The sequence below is a fragment of the Eleutherodactylus coqui genome, chromosome 10 (genome assembly GCF_035609145.1).
Source record: "Eleutherodactylus coqui strain aEleCoq1 chromosome 10, aEleCoq1.hap1, whole genome shotgun sequence".
In the NCBI taxonomy this organism is placed as follows: Eukaryota; Metazoa; Chordata; class Amphibia; order Anura; family Eleutherodactylidae; genus Eleutherodactylus; species Eleutherodactylus coqui.
Window position 1 is genome coordinate 134187290 of NC_089846.1, and position 16816 is coordinate 134204105.

Consider the following 16816-nt stretch of genomic DNA (forward strand, 5'->3'; position numbering starts at 1 on the left):
CAGGCAGTAAATCTTCATGTTAATTATGTGCCGTGGAGTCATCGTTGCTGCTTGTTAATACTGAACTATAATCAAGGGATTAATTTGCTGCGAGGAAGCATTAATAAGTCTTATGACACTCCTAGCCAATCAGGTGGCTTTCTGAGAGCGGGACATGATGGAGGGAGAGCAGCTGAACGGTCATTTTATAGCTTTATGGGATTTGTGGTGACAAAGCGGTAAATCCTGACAGAACTCCTAGTAGAGAATCCCGATGACTTCACCCACACGAAGCGAGTGGCAGCTGAAGGCAGACAGTTAGCCTGTGGATGGGACAATTGGGACTTGCTGTCCTCCATAGGACTATGTCAGCTTTCAAAGGGCAGATCTCACCAGAACATGTCCTGTTGTAGAATCTACTCTTTATATTTGAACCTATTTTAAGAATTTATTTTAAATGTTGGAAATCACAATCTATATTTAACCCATTAAGGACCAGACGTGGTAAATATACGGCGCCTGGCCCTGAGCTAAAAGCACCGCCGATAGTAATATTATGGCGGCGCTTTAAGCCTCCTGTTAGTGACAGCTGATAACCCGAGGAGAAGGCAGGAGGGGTTTTTAACCCTTCCTGCCTTTCCTTTCCCGAGTACTCTGCGCTCAATGAGCACTGTGTACTGGAAAGTGAAAGCAGATCTGTAGCTGTCGCTATGGGAGCCGGTGAGTCATGTGACCGCAGAGGTTCCCTGCTACAGCAGAGCTGCAGGGTCCTACTAGACCCTGATCATCTCTGCCAGTGACTACTCACTACAGGGATTGTTATTCCATGTAACTGGAGCTCCAGCTACAGTGGGAAAGTGTCAAATAAAAAATAAAAACGTGAATGTCCCCCAGAGGTCTTACATGACGTCATGGGGACAGAGATAGTAAAAAAAACACAATTACATACACAAAGAAAACAATATTACAGAATAAAACAACAATATATACATAAGAAGGAAAATAATACAAAGCATGCCAACAAAGTCGCCGTGTGCACCCTGTAAACCAAAACCATACATACTATATATCAAAACGTCCGAAACAAATAGAGGAACCCGTTCCCATACTTTATTTTAGCATAAATATACTACATAAAAAAAAAACAATGTTAAATCCTTTTTTTTTTATCATTTTTACCCCCAATAAAACTAAAAAATGGAAAAAAGTCAGTGAAAAAGATATTTAAAAAATCGCCCTATATGTCACGGAAAAAAACGCTGTAAAAATAATTTTGGTAGCAAAAGGAAACAAAATAGGGCAGTAAAACCGCCAGATAGGTAAAATCCCTAAAGTGTCTGGTCCTTAAGGGAGGGGTTAAGCAAACAATCTTTATATTTCTCCACCAGCCACTGAGGCCGCGTTCACATGTGCGTTCTTTTATCCATTTTTAATGAATTTTTTTTTTTTTTTATTTAAGATCTCTGATTTCTGACTAATGCGAACAGATCCTGGATTTTGCCGATTCCGTTTGCATCAGTTTCTCATCCATTCTGACCCGTCCTTTAACTGGCCTGTTTTTTGTTTTCGTTTACTCTTAAGCTCTACATTTGATTCAATGGATCCGTTAAAAATTGAATAGTTTTCATTTGTGTCCGTCCCCCAATGAGTACAAAAAAACCCCATTCTGTGCCGTTTGTTTCTTGCGTTTCAGTAATTTAACTTCATCAAAAATGGAAAGAAAAAGTTAAAACCAGATGAAACGGCAGCAAAAACAGGATACAAAATAAGGCCCACTGAAATCAATGGGGCAGATTGAAACTACAGACAATGAAATGTAAATGAAAATTAATTGTAAGCCTAATCAGTCTGCCACCTCCGATTCTATGGAGAGATCACTTCAGTAATAGTTTACACGCAGGATTACACGGAAAGCTAGTTCCTATAGATGGATAATACAGAATCCACCAAGAGGTGAGGGTCACAGTGCACCTCCTCCCTCTCCCTGCGTAGATCACAAAGCAGGCCTAGGAAACGCACCCATGGAATTGCGCCCCCTCCCATCCATTGTGTATATGGTCCCCCATTGTCATACACAGACCATAGAATAAATCTACGATTGGGTAAAAAAACAGATAAGAAAAAAAAAAAAAAAAAAAACCCTTTCTGGCTTTAATAAAAAAAAACACAGAACCATGAATGAATTGGTGACACTTCCCACCTTTTACCAGCTGGTGGCAGTATAATGCATATGTACTTTCTATGCATGTGTTGCTGATGTGAGGAGCCGTTTGCAGTGAGCGATATACAGTCTAGTTCCCAACTTGTATACTGTATATACTGACATGTGCCGAACGTTATTAACCACAAGGGATTCCCCCAGAATGACCCCTCACACAACAGGGATTCCCCCAGAATGGCCCCTGAGACAACTGGATTATTTTAGAAGATTTTTCATGTTCTGCATCTGAATAAAATGGTTGAGAACCTGCTCGTCCGCGGGTGTTGTGGTATATCGCGCTGGATCTCTGCCCAGGAGCAGGAGCCAGAGGATGGATCTTGGCGGTGAGCCTATCTGACAGATTGGCTGACCGCGGAGAATCGCAGCAATTTGCAGCATGCTGCGATTTGCCGGCCGCAAGCAGAGAATCACTGATTCTCCGCTCGTGGACAGGGGGGCTGCGCTCTCCATAGCAACCCTATAAAAAGCGTTCATTGTGTTCCCCATGAATGGATTATGGCAACGCAATAACGCCCGTGGACAGGCAGCCTCTCTGCAGACTTCTTTCTTGTGAGTCTTCAGATGATATTGAAGGTGTTTACTGTGTGACTCTTGTATTTCAGCGGTTCTTCGGGGGATCACTCACAGTTGTCACCGTGCAGCTGGCAGGTAAAAAACCTTTCTCCTTTTCAATCCGCGCAATTCTTCATACACTTAATAAGTGGGATGGGAGTGACCAGAAGTGACGGGGCTGGGAAGGTAAAGCTTCCTGCTCGTGCCCTGAGAGGGTGGCGGCGGAATACAGGCTGCTATCTACAGTAGGGATTATGATAACGGGGGGGATGCTTCTAAATTATAGTAGAATATAACAGAGTTAAAGGGGTTGTCCCGCGCCGAAACGGGGTTTTTTTTTTTTTTTCCAACCCCCCTCCCCGTTCGGCGCGAGACAACCCCGATGCAGGGGTTAAACAAGAACACCGGACAGCGCTTACCTGAATCCCCGCGCTCCGGTGACTTCTTACTTACCTGATGAAGATGGCCGCGGGGATCTTCTCACTCGGTGGACCGCAGGGCTTCTGTGCGGTCCATTGCCAATTCCAGCCTCCTGATTGGCTGGAATCGGCACGTGACGGGGCGGAGCTACACGGAGTCGGCATCCAGCACGAGCAGCCCCATTGAAAAAAGAAGACCCGGACTGCGCAAGCGCGGCTAATTTGGCCATTAGACGGCGAAAATTAGTCGGCTCCATGGGAACGAGGACGCCAGCAACGGAGCAGGTAAGTGAAAGACTTTTTATAACTTCTGTATGGCTCATAATTAATGCACAATGTACATTACAAAGTGCATTAATATGGCCATACAGAAGTGTATAGACCCACTTGCTGCCGCGGGACAACCCCTTTAATTCTCTAGCGAAGCTTTGCTGCCCTTAACCCCTTAGTGACCAAGCTTTTTTTTTAGTTTTTCCATTTTCGTTTTTTTCCACCCCCAACACCCCCCCTACCTTTTTGAATGCACATGACTTTTTGATCGCTTTTCTGGCATGTCCATTTTTTTTTATTTATTTATTTTTATGCGGGGTAAATAATGCGTTACTCTGATAGATCAGACTTTTACGGATGCAGCGATACCAAATGTATTTTTATTTAGATTCTTTTATTATAAATATGGCAAAAGGTTGTTACTTTTTCAATAATTAGTAAAACTTTATTCTTTTAACTTTTTTTTTATTTTAAGTCCCCAGAGGGAACAGCAACTTATGATGCTCTGATCGCTCCTGCAGTATGATGTAATGCCATAGCATTACAGCATACTGCGATTGGGCTGGCAGTCTATCAAGCCACTCCATGGGGCTGTCTTGGTAGGCATTCTGCCATGACAGCCTTGGGGCCTCTCAGAAGGTCCCCGGCTGCCATGGCACCCGCACATCTCCCTGCAGTCTCATTGCGGGGAGGGAGGAACCCCCAAACATTGTTCGGAGCATTTAAAGGGTTAACAGCTTCAATCAACCATGCGGCTGTTCGGAGCTTTTTGCTCCGGGTGTCTGCTGTAAGAAACAGCTGTTGCCCGCCCAATCTCTCTTCATGCATAGACTGCCAATGAAGGCCGTTAAGGGGCGTATCCGCAATCACTAAGGGTTTAAAGGGGATGTCTGGATCTCTGGAAAAAGTCATCTTGCGCGGTATTATATACCACAAAGTATCCACTCAAACATCACTGCAGCCATATAAACAAAGACTAATGGGTAAGGGGACAACTATCGGGTGCTTAAGTGCTCAGCAGCTGTCCCACAGATTTATCTCTCTGTGCTTTTACTGAATGGCGGTGGAGCGGCAGTCATTCATGGTTTAAATGGACCGACAATCGTCAGCATTTAATTCTGGTAAAAAAAAAAGAGCAACAAGTGAGCGATTGTTCCCATTGGCCGTTGGGTCCTGTTTACAACCGTCTCCCATAATTACTCATCTGAGCGAATATTGGGGTAACTATCGCCCTGTAAACGCACCCCAAGGCCAAACTGGCGGCATTGGAGCGGACTTGGGTGTTAAAGTAATAAAAGCAGCATTACTTGGCACTTCTTACATTTCACCCCATTTTGTCGACTTTCACCAACCCTAACAATTCCATGAACCTACAATGAAATTACAGGGCAATGAGTTGCTGTTCTATTCTAATTGGCGCCAATAGAAGGATCGCTGCCGCAGGTCTCAGGCACGGAGTTTGTCCTAGAGGGCACTGAGGCCATGTGGCTGCTTAGAGTGGAACAGTGCAGACTTCACGTGCTTCACAGATTCCGTTAGGCCGCTACAGAGCGGGTCACTGTTTAATTTTCTGTCTCGGGGGACCTTCTATATAAGCGTCTCTCTGCTCTGGTTGATGGGGAGGGGGGGGGGGTTTCTCACAACCTATTCCCCCCCCCCCCCCCCCATTACATCCATATTGATTTACATGTTATAAAGTTTTTAAAGTAGTAGTTATTAAGGTATTGCTTCTTCTGCAGGATGGAGAGAAGGACCGGATTAATGAGCAAGGGTGGCCAGCAGCAGAGTGTGCAGTATGGCAGGCGGAGGAGAGGCGGCGATCCAAACAGACCAGGAAGGAGTACTTCAAGGTAAGAGGACTGGATAATACGGCTGTTCAGGATGGCTGTTTTATAAGGGCGCAGGCACACCTTTTATTTTCTATTATGACTTTCTAGGCTTTTTTATGGTATTGGAACAACAACTTTTTCCCCCTACTTTTCAAGTTCTATAGAGAAGTCCGTTTAACACCATAATAAATACCACGACGAACCGCCCTGCCCCCCCCCCCCCGAAATAAACAAAAAAAAACCAACAAACCCAAGTGCGTTGTATGTCGTGTAGTTTAGATTTTACTATAGACCTTTAATGTAAAGGCACTCCTACGTCCCTACTACACTGCAGTTATTGTTAAATCGGGCATTGTGTGAGAACGCATGAAACCAATCTGTGATAAATCGCTGATCGTATCTTTCATGCAGACCATAAAATCATCCTTGGTCTGCCGCTGCATCGCTCTGTGTAAACAGGCCGCCCATTGTTCACTTATTAACAGCGGCCTGTTTATAGAGAATGGAGGGGGGTCAGAATGATCCAAACTGTCGATCATGTATATTGGTCATCTTATCGGCTGTCCGTGTTGTAGGATCTCATTGTGTATGAAAACTCTAACAATATGTGAACTGTACTGTGTGCAATAAACCAGCCACTAGGTGGCAGTGTCAACGTATAGATGGGTAGATTACATTACATTTTAGCTGGTCTTGCTTTATTATATCTAGACCTTCTAGGATTGTTAATCTGTGTGCCAGCGATATAGAAGGCATTTTAATGTGGTGGTTTTACTGCCCTATTTTTTTTCCCTTTTGCTAACAAAATTATTTGTGCTGTTTTTTTTTTTTTTTCTTTTTTCTTTTTTTTGTGACCTGTAGGGCTATTTTTTAAATCTATCTTTTTCACTGACTCTTTTGGGGCGTAAAAAGCTGTTAAACATTTCTAGTTGTTTTTTTTTAATTAGTATATTTACACTAGGTTCCTCATTTTGTTTCGGACTTTTTGCTATATGATATGTATGGTTTTGGATTACAGGGCGCATACAGTGACTGTTTTGGTTGGCTTCAGCTTTGGGTTATTTTCTTTCTTATGTATATATTTTATTCCGTAATTTTAATTTTTTACTTTATATATGTAATAATTATTCCCGTTTTTACTATCTCTGTCCCCCATGACGTCATATAAGGCCTCTGGGGGACATTCACAAGTTTGTTTTTATTTGATACTTTCTCACTGTAGCTGGGGCATCCATGGGAGCTCCAGTTACAGGGAAAACATCCCCCTGTAGTGATATCAGTCACTGGCAGAGCTGATTAGGGTCTGCTAGGACCCTGTAGCTCTGCTGTAGCAGGCAATCACCGTCGGGCTCGCGTAGTGGGAGAAATACTTCTGCTTTCACTTTTTTTAGTACATATTGCTCATTGAGTGCTATGTACTGAAGAAGGGAGGAAGCAGAGGGGATTAAAGCCCACTTCTCCCTCCTCTCCCGGGTTATCAGCTGTGACTAACAGCTGACAACCCGTCCTGCTTCTGATTTATTACAGAAGCAGTAGGCTTTAATCCCTACTGTAATTTTGCATACGGCTGTACTTTAAGCCCGGGACCAAGCGCCGTAAATTTCCAGTGCTTGGTCCTAAACGGGTTAAGGAGATGTTTGGGAAAGGATTGTTTGCGCCGTACGTTGTTGTAGAGCTCCGTTGTACAGGGAAAGGAAATAAAATTGCAGTACAAAAATGTCATTTTCTAGCGGAATTGGGGATGGAGGTCGGAAATCGTCAACAAACAAAACCAATGGATGAAAACCATAAATACAGTTTAAGGTTTTTGTAAATGTAGGTAAAAGTACCCAAACCAGACTTTAGAATAAAATATACTTTCATAAGATACGTATAACAATGATTACCGCGGATCACACGTGCGCTACAGTCATTCGCAGGCAATCAAATACTTTGCCATCTACAGTTCCACTGACATTCGCATGTAGTAATTGCACAATACACGAGCACATGGGAGCCCGTTGTTCTCTGTGACTGTGCAATCTTCATGCGTTTTCTGTGGTTCTTGCAAAAACGTATTGTTTTTCATGTGCGGTTCGCATCTATTCTCGCTCTGCGCTTCCGGGTCCTTTCTTGTGATCCCCATAGTAACATGCTTAAAAACAGATCGCTTTCACGTGGCATACAAGTGCCGCCTGCCTTTTGGGCGCTGTTGTCGAAAATAATGGGCGATTCTTGAACAAGAATTACACAAAAATAGGACATGCAGGGATTTTTCTCATCAGTCTAAGTGAAATATCACTTTTCTGAATTAACCCATTCAGATGGATGGGTTCTTTCTTCCTGAGAGTTCTGTCCATCTCCGACTTGGATTCTTGATAATCGCTCGGGTGAATACCGCGATGAAGCAATCATCTGGGGATTTTATTTATTTTTTTTATTTTGCAAAAACCAATTCAGCTTGCATAACCAAAATAAAAGCTCTCCTCTTCCTCGCCGCTCACATTCTGCCAGCAGCCAGTCCCTGTTCGTCTTACCCTCCCGGTGCAGAGTGGTGGCACCCCGAGACCGGGTCATGTGAGCTCTAATTGTCAGCTGAGAAGCGGTTGATTGGCTGCAGCGGTCACATGGCCCTGGTGCCGGTGATATCGTTGCCAGCTCCCTGCCTCCAGAAAGGAGAGGAATGTCTCTTATTACCAGTTTGGTGCCCTTCATCTTTGTAACAGCCTATACTTTAAGGCAGTGTTCCCCCACCTCCAGTCCTCAGGGACCCCCAACAGGTCATGTTTTCGGGATTTCCTCAGTGTTGCACAGGTGATGTAATTATTGTCGGTGCCTCAGACATTGCCACAGGTGTTCTTACTATAGGGTATCCTGAAAACATGACCTGTTGGTGGTCCCTGAGGACTGGAGTTGGGGACCCCTGCTTTAAGGGATTCTCCATGTCCTGGGTGTCGGTGATGTCATCGCTGGCTCGGGAGATCCTTCTGCCCTCCTGCTCTGTAATCTTTGACCAACACTTCTAACTCCCGATTATTTTTGTTTTCACAGTACAAATCTTCTCGGAAGTGCTCCAGCGGCCATGACAACGATGAGGTGAGAGGCGTCAGGATGCTCTTCCATATCCAACGAGCTGATAGGGTTTTCATACATAATCCACATGACATGACCTTACCCTATTCGTCATCAAAGCCACATTAACTTTTCAAAAATTTTCGTGAGATGAAATGGGAATGGACAGCGACTGCGCGGCTGCTTTTTGGGTTTCATATTTACGGGGTTAACTGTAAAACAAAAATGACGCGCTGACGTCACTCTGCGGATCAACACGATTACAGCGATAATAAAGTCTTATATATTTTAGAAAGTTAGTTTAAAAAAAAAAAAAAACTATTGTTCTTTTGAAGAAAGCTATATGTGCTGCTGTGTTCTGCGACGCATCATTTTAATTTTTCCGTCAATGCAGCCGTGTTCAGGACCTTGCTGGTGGCATTTTGGGGTGCATATGACTTCACCTCTATTCCAAAATAAGGGAAAAATATGAAGTAACCAAGACCATTACGGTGGGCTTGTAATCTCTACCTTATGATCAATAGAGCTTCCTGTGGTGCACAGTGTAAGCTCTCGCTCACGACCTGAAGGTTGCAAGTTCAATCCCTGCGTGGTTCAGGTAGCTGGCTCAAGGTCAACTCAGCCTTCCATCCTTCCGAGGTCGGTAAAATGAGAACCCAGCTTGGTGGGGGGTAATAAGTAATAATTACCTGAAAGCGGTGCGGAATAAGTTGGCGCTGTACAAATACCAAGATTTTTTATTTATTTGCATAATACTTCTACACTGAAGTGTCTTGTGCTGCTCAGTGTTCTCCTATTAAACCCTGCCTCTGGCAGGACTACTACGATGGCAGACCTGGGGCCTTCACTAGGCTCTTGGCTGCCATGTCCAGCTTTAGGCAACCCATAATTTGTCATGTGGGCAATTGGGTGACTATCTTCCCTCTATTTCCCTGCTGTGGGTCCTACCTGCACATAGGCGGTTAATATCCAGCAGACAGCGCTAAGGAATTAAACCTGTTTTTTAAGAGTTGCTAGAGTACCAGGAACTTGACCATATGCTCATGTCTATTTTCCCACCACCACGAGGTACCGGCATATGGTTGGTGCTGTAAAGGTTCGACTGTTGGATCTTCAGAATGCAGGCGGCTCTTAAAGGGAACCTGTCATGTATTTCATGCCGTACTCACTGAGAGCAGCATAAAGTTATGTTGTGCTGATTCCAGCGGTCTATAACTTAAGGGCTCAGGTCATTGAATAGTTTCCTTTAGGCTCCCTGCAGAGAGAGAGTGTGTATATCGGCCGGGCATGAAAACCCAGCTTATATACGCACGTCAGAATAAGCCTTCACTTGCATTAAGAGGTTTTCCAGGCAGTGCCAAGATACACCAGGGTTGGAGTGGAAGCCTCTGCTATGAGCCCTGTGTAGTGGCTGGCGCTCGTAATTGCAGGTGCAACTCTCATTGACATTAATGGGAGCTGCGCTTGTGCTCCTATTTGTAGCAGAAGTGATTTAACCTTTTCCAATCCACTGTCTGACATCTTCAGACATTCTAATTGAAGGCTGGACAGCTCCAATCTCGGAAGACATCCGGCAGGGTGGTATTACTGTATATTACTGGCCGTTCTGTTGTCGGGGGCGTCTCCAGCATGTCCCATACCGCACAGTACTGGCTCTAGCCAGCAGATGGCGCCATTGTATAATGGCAGAAAGAGAGAGCACCCTAGGAAACCCTGAATCCAAAATTGGATTGCAAAGGGTTAATAGATATCTATTGGGGAATTGCAGGGGGTGTACAAATGTAGCAATCCCTAACATGACATCGTGATAACTATTTACACCCTTGTAATCCATTGTAGTTAACCTGACAGTTGACACATTATGGTAACGTTTGCTACATGTATATCTGGAATCTCCAGCGGTTGTGAGGCACCGCTCCCAGGGCTGGAGGCTCGCTAGGAGACCCCGGTTCGAGACCGCTGATGGGTATACCCCTGCACTTCCAGTTTAGTGGGTAGATCATCACCTGCATCGCAGTGCAGTCATGGATTTCAGTGTGTTGGGCTGTATATAGAATTACTTCATTTTAACCCTGTTTTTGTCTCATTTCATTTTAGCAAAACAGTGATAGTGCAAATGTGTCACCCTCATCTCCCGTGTCATCAGAGGTACATCTTGTGCTTTGTTTCCCTTTTATTTCCGTTCAGTCTTCTGTTTTTATGGTCGTTTTTTCCATTATCAAAAGTTTCAGCACACCTTTAGATTAGTTCAGACATGGGGGATTTGCAGCGGTTTACAGTCTAATGCAAGTAGTGGGATCTGCAACAAAATTCTGCAGGCGCACGGCCGTACGTGAGGACTCTGAGTGTGACGGACAGCCTTCACATTGCATGCCCTACTCTCGCTGGTGCAAGCTGTCGGGAATAGGACTCTCCATGGGGTTCTGGTTTTCATCGGGCCATGTGCTGTCCTCTTGGGTTACGCAGCACTTGGCTGTGTGCCTTGTAGCCTAAATAAGTGCTTTGTGTGGATTCTTCCTTTTGGATTTCATCCTTTGCAAGTTCTGGATTGAGCCGTACATCCTCCAGGGATTTCATGCTACCCTAACCTCTTGTACGTAGCGGTGTCCGGATTAGTGATGAACTCCGTGGCGGAACTTCTCCACTGCGTCTGATCATACCCTGAATGCACTGAATGCTCGCTTCCATGGTTATTCTGATAATGCCTCCCATGCCAGTCCAGTTCCCCCCTCTTCATTCTGTTGTGTAGTGCATTGGTCATGAATGAACAGACCCCATGATGTATTGGCCTCCTCAGCAATGACAATGGCTCATGGTATTGGGTGAGGTTTCCTCCATAGCCCAACTAGCTCTGCACATGAGATAATCGTCAGCTGATCCCACCAATATATTTATGGAGGGCACCGGAGGATAAATGGGACTCGTCATGTTGAAAGCTGCCTTTTCCTTAGTTCACTTTGGAGACCTGCAGAGTAATGGCCCTTTTACACGGGCCGAGAACCTGACGAGTGAGCTGGTAACATCCTCGTCGGCTCGTTCACAAATGTGCAGCCTGTTTATAATTGCATGGTTCTCGTTGGGAATCCTGCAGCTCTCGTGCATTAGTGCCGGCTGAAACTGAACGACGAGCAAGAACCTCACGATTCTTGTTCGGTTGTTCGCCCGCGGGTAAACTGTACGATTATTGATGGTTGTTTCCTGAGTGAGCGGTCAGCCCATAGCTCTGTAAAGTATATATTTTATTAGCGCTCCAAGCAGAAAATGTTTATTTTATTAATCAGAGTAAAAGTACAATTAGATTCGGTTGTGTGTGGGGGGGCTGTTTCTCTGGGGTCCAGCGGAGGCGCTCTCCATCAGGGACTTTGCACGCTTCGGCTACTACTATTAACGGCTAATAAGTTATCTCTGAAGTAATATAAAGGGTTACATTCCTGTCCCATGAGAATAGAACCGCTTACAAAGCTATTAGTAGCCAAGGCTTTATCCTGTGGACCCCTTGTGCCCCAGCCCTGTGACTAGTCGCAGCCGGTATGTAGTTTTTGCTTTTTATATTGCGCCAAAGTTTCATCTGACACTTGGAGAGCGGCACGCTGCTGCATCTCGTGTAAGTGACTAAACATGAACCGTAATAGACGGTCATGCAGTTGCATTGGAAAGTGACTTATAAATCCTGTTAACATGATGAGTTTCTACTTTATTCTTAGAGATGTTGAGTTTTTCAGCCCCCAGGGGTCACACGGGGGATTCTTAACACTCAATCCATGCCAATTCATGACTTTCAATGGGAATTTACTCCTTAGTCAATTCTTGGCGTGGATTCTCTGCCAGGATTTCCGTACTTGGATCTGCCAATAAAAAAAAGCCAAAATTTGCATTCGGATTCATGGCCAAATATTTGCATATCCTTGGCAGATATCCGCAACTCTGCCGCAGTTTTTAGAGGTGGAATCTACACAGAAAATTCATGTCAGACTCCATTGTCTGAACATACCTTAAAACGTCACTATCCGTGTTTGCTGGGTGAGATTAACCCCTTAGTGATGGCCCCATTGCCTTTTTATGTCCAGGCTTGTTAAAGCCCCGTGGGCTGTGGACATGACTGCTCCATGCTGTTGGTGCCCGGAGGTATCGGACAACCTAAAACTGTCATAGGGGGCAGCGAAAAGCCCCCCCCAGTCATGCGATTGGCGCTAGCCAATGGATAGCACCGATCCCATTAAAGCAAATAAAAAGTGAGAAAAAGCTGGCGTTTCAGCTTCGCTCATGGATCATATCCCTGAGGGGGGGCTGTAACTACACACACCCATCTTCCACAATGTCCTGCAACGATCTGGTCCAAAAAAGACATCTGGTCGTCTTCTGTGCCTGTGCGCCAAAGGAAAACCGCCAACTCATGAGCATAAGGCCGGATCGTCTTTGGACATTTGAAATCTACTGCTTCCCGGCTAATGAAGGTAGCCAGGAAGCAAGCAATATCACCTGGGATGTGGTGACTGGTCCCTGGGCCCATGATTGCCGCTATCCAATGGAAAACGGAGATCACAGAAAAATTCAAATAAGTTAAAAAAGTTTTTTTTTTGGGGGGGGGGGGGGGGGGGGGAGTACGCATTTCCTGATCATGCGATCGCCGCTATCCAGTGGATAACGGCGATCACGTAAAAGTAAAAAATTTATATTCCACCTCCCGTCACGGATACTTACCTAAGGCCTCCGGTGATGTGCCCCGATGGGCTCTTGTTCCGCTTACCTTTCCCCAACTTCGGCGCATCGTCCGTTAGCAAAGTGGCGGACGCAAGCGCAGAGGCTGAGGAGGGCCCAGGAAATGTAAATTCTCCTTACCGAGAGGCTGGAACACTGACCGTGAGCCGTCCCCAGTCACGTGATTGCCGTTATCCAATGGATAACGGCGATCACATAAAAACAGTTGAACTTCAATGCTCCTTTTGGTTAGGGCCCCGTTGTGCAGCCAGACATAAGATTAGGGCAACAATGGGTATATTTCTGAACACGGGACAAACAGGGGGATTCGTTTTGGGGTGAAAGTCTTCATTCATGTGTGTGCTGTACAAAAAAAACGGTTTAAAATGACAAAATTGCCAAAAAAATTAAAATCATAATTTTATTCCTTCTGTTTTGCTTAGATTCATTCATAAACTGTGGGATGAAAATACGCAGTACACCCCTAGATTACTTTTGTTACGGGGTCTAGTTTTCTAAATAGGGTCATTTGTGCGGGTTCTCTAGTGTTTTGGCCCCTCAAGGGCTCTACAAGCGTGCTATGGGGCATAAAAGGCCTTCAAGCAAAATTTATGTTCTGAAAGACACCGACTACTCCTTTCATTTTGGGCCCCGTTGTGCGTCCAGACATACGATTAGGGCCACAATGGGTATGTTTCTGAACACAGGACAAACGGGTATCCATTTTGGGGTGTAAATCCTCATTTTCATGTCCACTATAGAAAAATGTCTTTAAAATGACAAATTTGCAAAAAATATGACTTTTTTTTTTTTCTCCCCTAAATTTCATCAACTCCTGGAAAAAAAAACTGTAGGGTAAAAATAGCCATGACCCCCCCCCCCCCCCCCCCCCCCTCAGTGAATACATTAAGGGGTGTAGTTTTTAAAATGGGGTCATTTGTGGGGGGATCTATTATTCCGACACCAATCTTGGCTTGGTGCAGGAAAACAGTGTTCCTCAAAATGTTGATGATCAATGTTATATTTGTACGGCTCCTAAATGGTTAAAAAAAACTACAGTTTTTCAAATGTGCTCCTGAATAAAGTAAACAGATGGAAATCTATATCTTATCAAGAATTTGTACAGGATATTTGCACATATTTGATATAGAGTTGAAAAAATATTTTTTCCAAAATGTTACCAATTTTGGCACTTTTAATAAATATACCCAAATTCTACTGGTCTGTTTTTACCACCTAAATGAAGTACAACATGTGGCGAGAATACAGTATCAGAATCACTTGGATATGCAAAACCTTTACAGAGTTATTCGTTGTTAAAGTGACACATGTGAGATTTCCAAAATTTGGCCTGGTCATGAACGTGCAAGCAGGCTTCGTCACTAAGGGGTTAAGACTCTGTCGGGATGTTTTCTCTCATTGACCTATGCTAATCACAAGGTGGGGGATAAAATGATAAAGCATAATGATGCACTTTTTTTTTTTCTTCTAAACTTGCAGTACTTCGGGGTCCTGAAATCGGTGTCTTTGATATTTGCTAATAAGGTTGGAACCATCTGATGGGACGGTTTACATGCTGAGACTGATCCGTTTGCTTTAAACCCCACCTCCTGCCTAATGATTGGCATCTCCAGGTCCTTTGAGATGAGGCCGCTGTGTGCTCCAACAGAGCAGGAGATACCAACCCTTCGGCAGTGAGCAGGGTTTGGGGAGAGCAGCCCAAAGCAGTCTAGGTGTGTGAACTGCCCATCGGGCCGTTAACAAACTACAATCACCGATTTCAGGGAGCATGGTTAGTTGGAAATAAATGATTGAATACTTCTTGGCCTTCTATCCCCCACCTAATGGGTAGCATAGACATATGGAGGGGAATGTCCTTTAAGGAAACCTTTGCCAAGTTCTCCCCGAGTTTAGGGGAAGTTCTACAATACTTCGAGGTGCGCGAACATTAAGCCACTTACAATCCATAAAAGTGAAAACTGCTAACTGCTTTTTGAAATTCTCAACATTTTTCTTTACATTTGGAACCCCCCCATGTCTGACTTCAGGGCTGTATTCTTTGATTATCTTAAAGCAGGGGACTTGAGATTTACCAATACTTCCTGGTATAGCATTCCCATTGTGTGATTCCAGAGAAGTGATAGCGGAATGTTCTGCTCCCCCTGATGTCCTATAAACAACGCTCTCTGTAACGCCTCGGGCCTTATCCGCCCTGGAAGACATTAGCATATTTCCTGGAAAAAGTAGCAAAGCGTGCAGCGGGGTGGGGGTGGGGGGTGGGGGGGGGGGTCCGTCCCGTTTTTAAATGTAGGATTGCATTCAGAAATAATTGGTGACTTGGGTTCAGCTGGCGTCATGCTTTACACTTTTACAGCCTATATGACTAATCCGGTACGATCTGTTTGGCAGATCCATCATGATCCATTTTTTTTGTTTGCTTTTGTTGTACTTATGTTTCCATCGGCTTCTTTTTTTAATTTATTTTATTTTTTTACTTAAATGAAAAGCCTAGCGCAGCGTACGTTGTGAACAAAGGCTTGCAGTTATAAAAGTGAACTAGTGAAAACAGCGTCTGTCTCCTAGTGACTCCTAATGGTGTAATGGGCAAAGCTGTGTATTCAGTTCTCCAACACACTAGTAGAGATTCACCCAACTTAAGGTTTACTGCATTCATGTTCCAGTGCTTTGGTGCTGAGGGCTAATTGGCTTCTGCCTCTTGGAGTTTTTTTTTTTTTTTGCCTTCCTCTGGATCAACTAGGGGTTGAAACGGGCTGAACTAGATGGACATTGTCTTCATTCGGCCTAACCTACTATGTTACTAAAAGTTCTGTTCTATCAGCAAAACCCTGTTCATTCACCCTTTTGGGATATATAGGTAGTCCGCCCATTCAGGCCCCCCTATCCTGTCTGAACCTCCCACCGTCAGCAGGGGAATATTGACGTGTAATACTACATTTCACTGCACCAAAATATCCGACCAGATGTAGCATCTCCTGACAGCGACATCTGATCGCCGGGGTTAAAGAAGCTGATCCTGCAATGATCCAGCATCAAAAGGGGAGAAACGGCTTTAAGCTACCTTCACACTGGTGAGCGCAATATCAGGCCGAAAACCGCGGCCCCGTACTGCACTTGTCAATGTGCGTTTTACTCCCGGATTCCCAGGTCTGCCTACATCACTAATCTGAGATTACGATCCTCCGGCGCTTGTTTTGCGCTCAACAAAGGATCAGCAAGAGTTTCCCATTGGTTTTAAAACATCACATGACACGGCATGAAAACAATGGGTGACGCCTCCCGCGGGACGTGAAAATAGGACATTCAGCAGTTTATAACCTCACAGCATCGCTTTAGGGGAAAGAATCACTGGTGACTGGAGTTCATATTCGCATGAGTTTTATGTCTCGAGCTTCCCGCTCATGAATGTAGTCTCACATGGGGGTTACTGGGATAAGTTATAGATGGTAGTTTAAGGACTTTCTGTGTTTTACCATAATTTAGTTTAACCCTTTCCAATCCAATGTCGGGCCTGCCCCGACATCATAATTTCCCTCCACAACTCCGATGTCGGGGCAGGCCCGACACTGCAGTGCAGGGGTGCATCTGCACCCGATCATCAGACACATCGGGTGCAGATACACTCCTGCACTGGTCCTCATTGAGGAGCCCCGAGGAGAAGGCAGAAAGGGTTTTTAACCCTTTCTGCCTTCTCCTTTACACATTACATAGCGCTCAGTTAGCGCTATGTAATGCACGGAGATTCGGGCCGGCGATCATGTGACCACCGGTGTCACCTG

General features: G+C 44.7%; 1 protein-coding gene across 1 annotated transcript in view; it reads left to right on the forward strand.

Moving 5' to 3' along the window:
- The window catches only part of LRCH2 (leucine rich repeats and calponin homology domain containing 2), an 87807-nt gene that overhangs the window by 46497 nt on the left and 24494 nt on the right, over nt 1-16816 (forward strand). Inside the window, exons 12-15 of the mRNA XM_066581880.1 lie at nt 2803-2848; nt 5181-5291; nt 8301-8345; nt 10419-10469. Of these exons, the coding sequence (XP_066437977.1) occupies nt 2803-2848; nt 5181-5291; nt 8301-8345; nt 10419-10469 (253 nt within the window). The remainder of the gene's footprint in view (nt 1-2802; nt 2849-5180; nt 5292-8300; nt 8346-10418; nt 10470-16816) is intronic.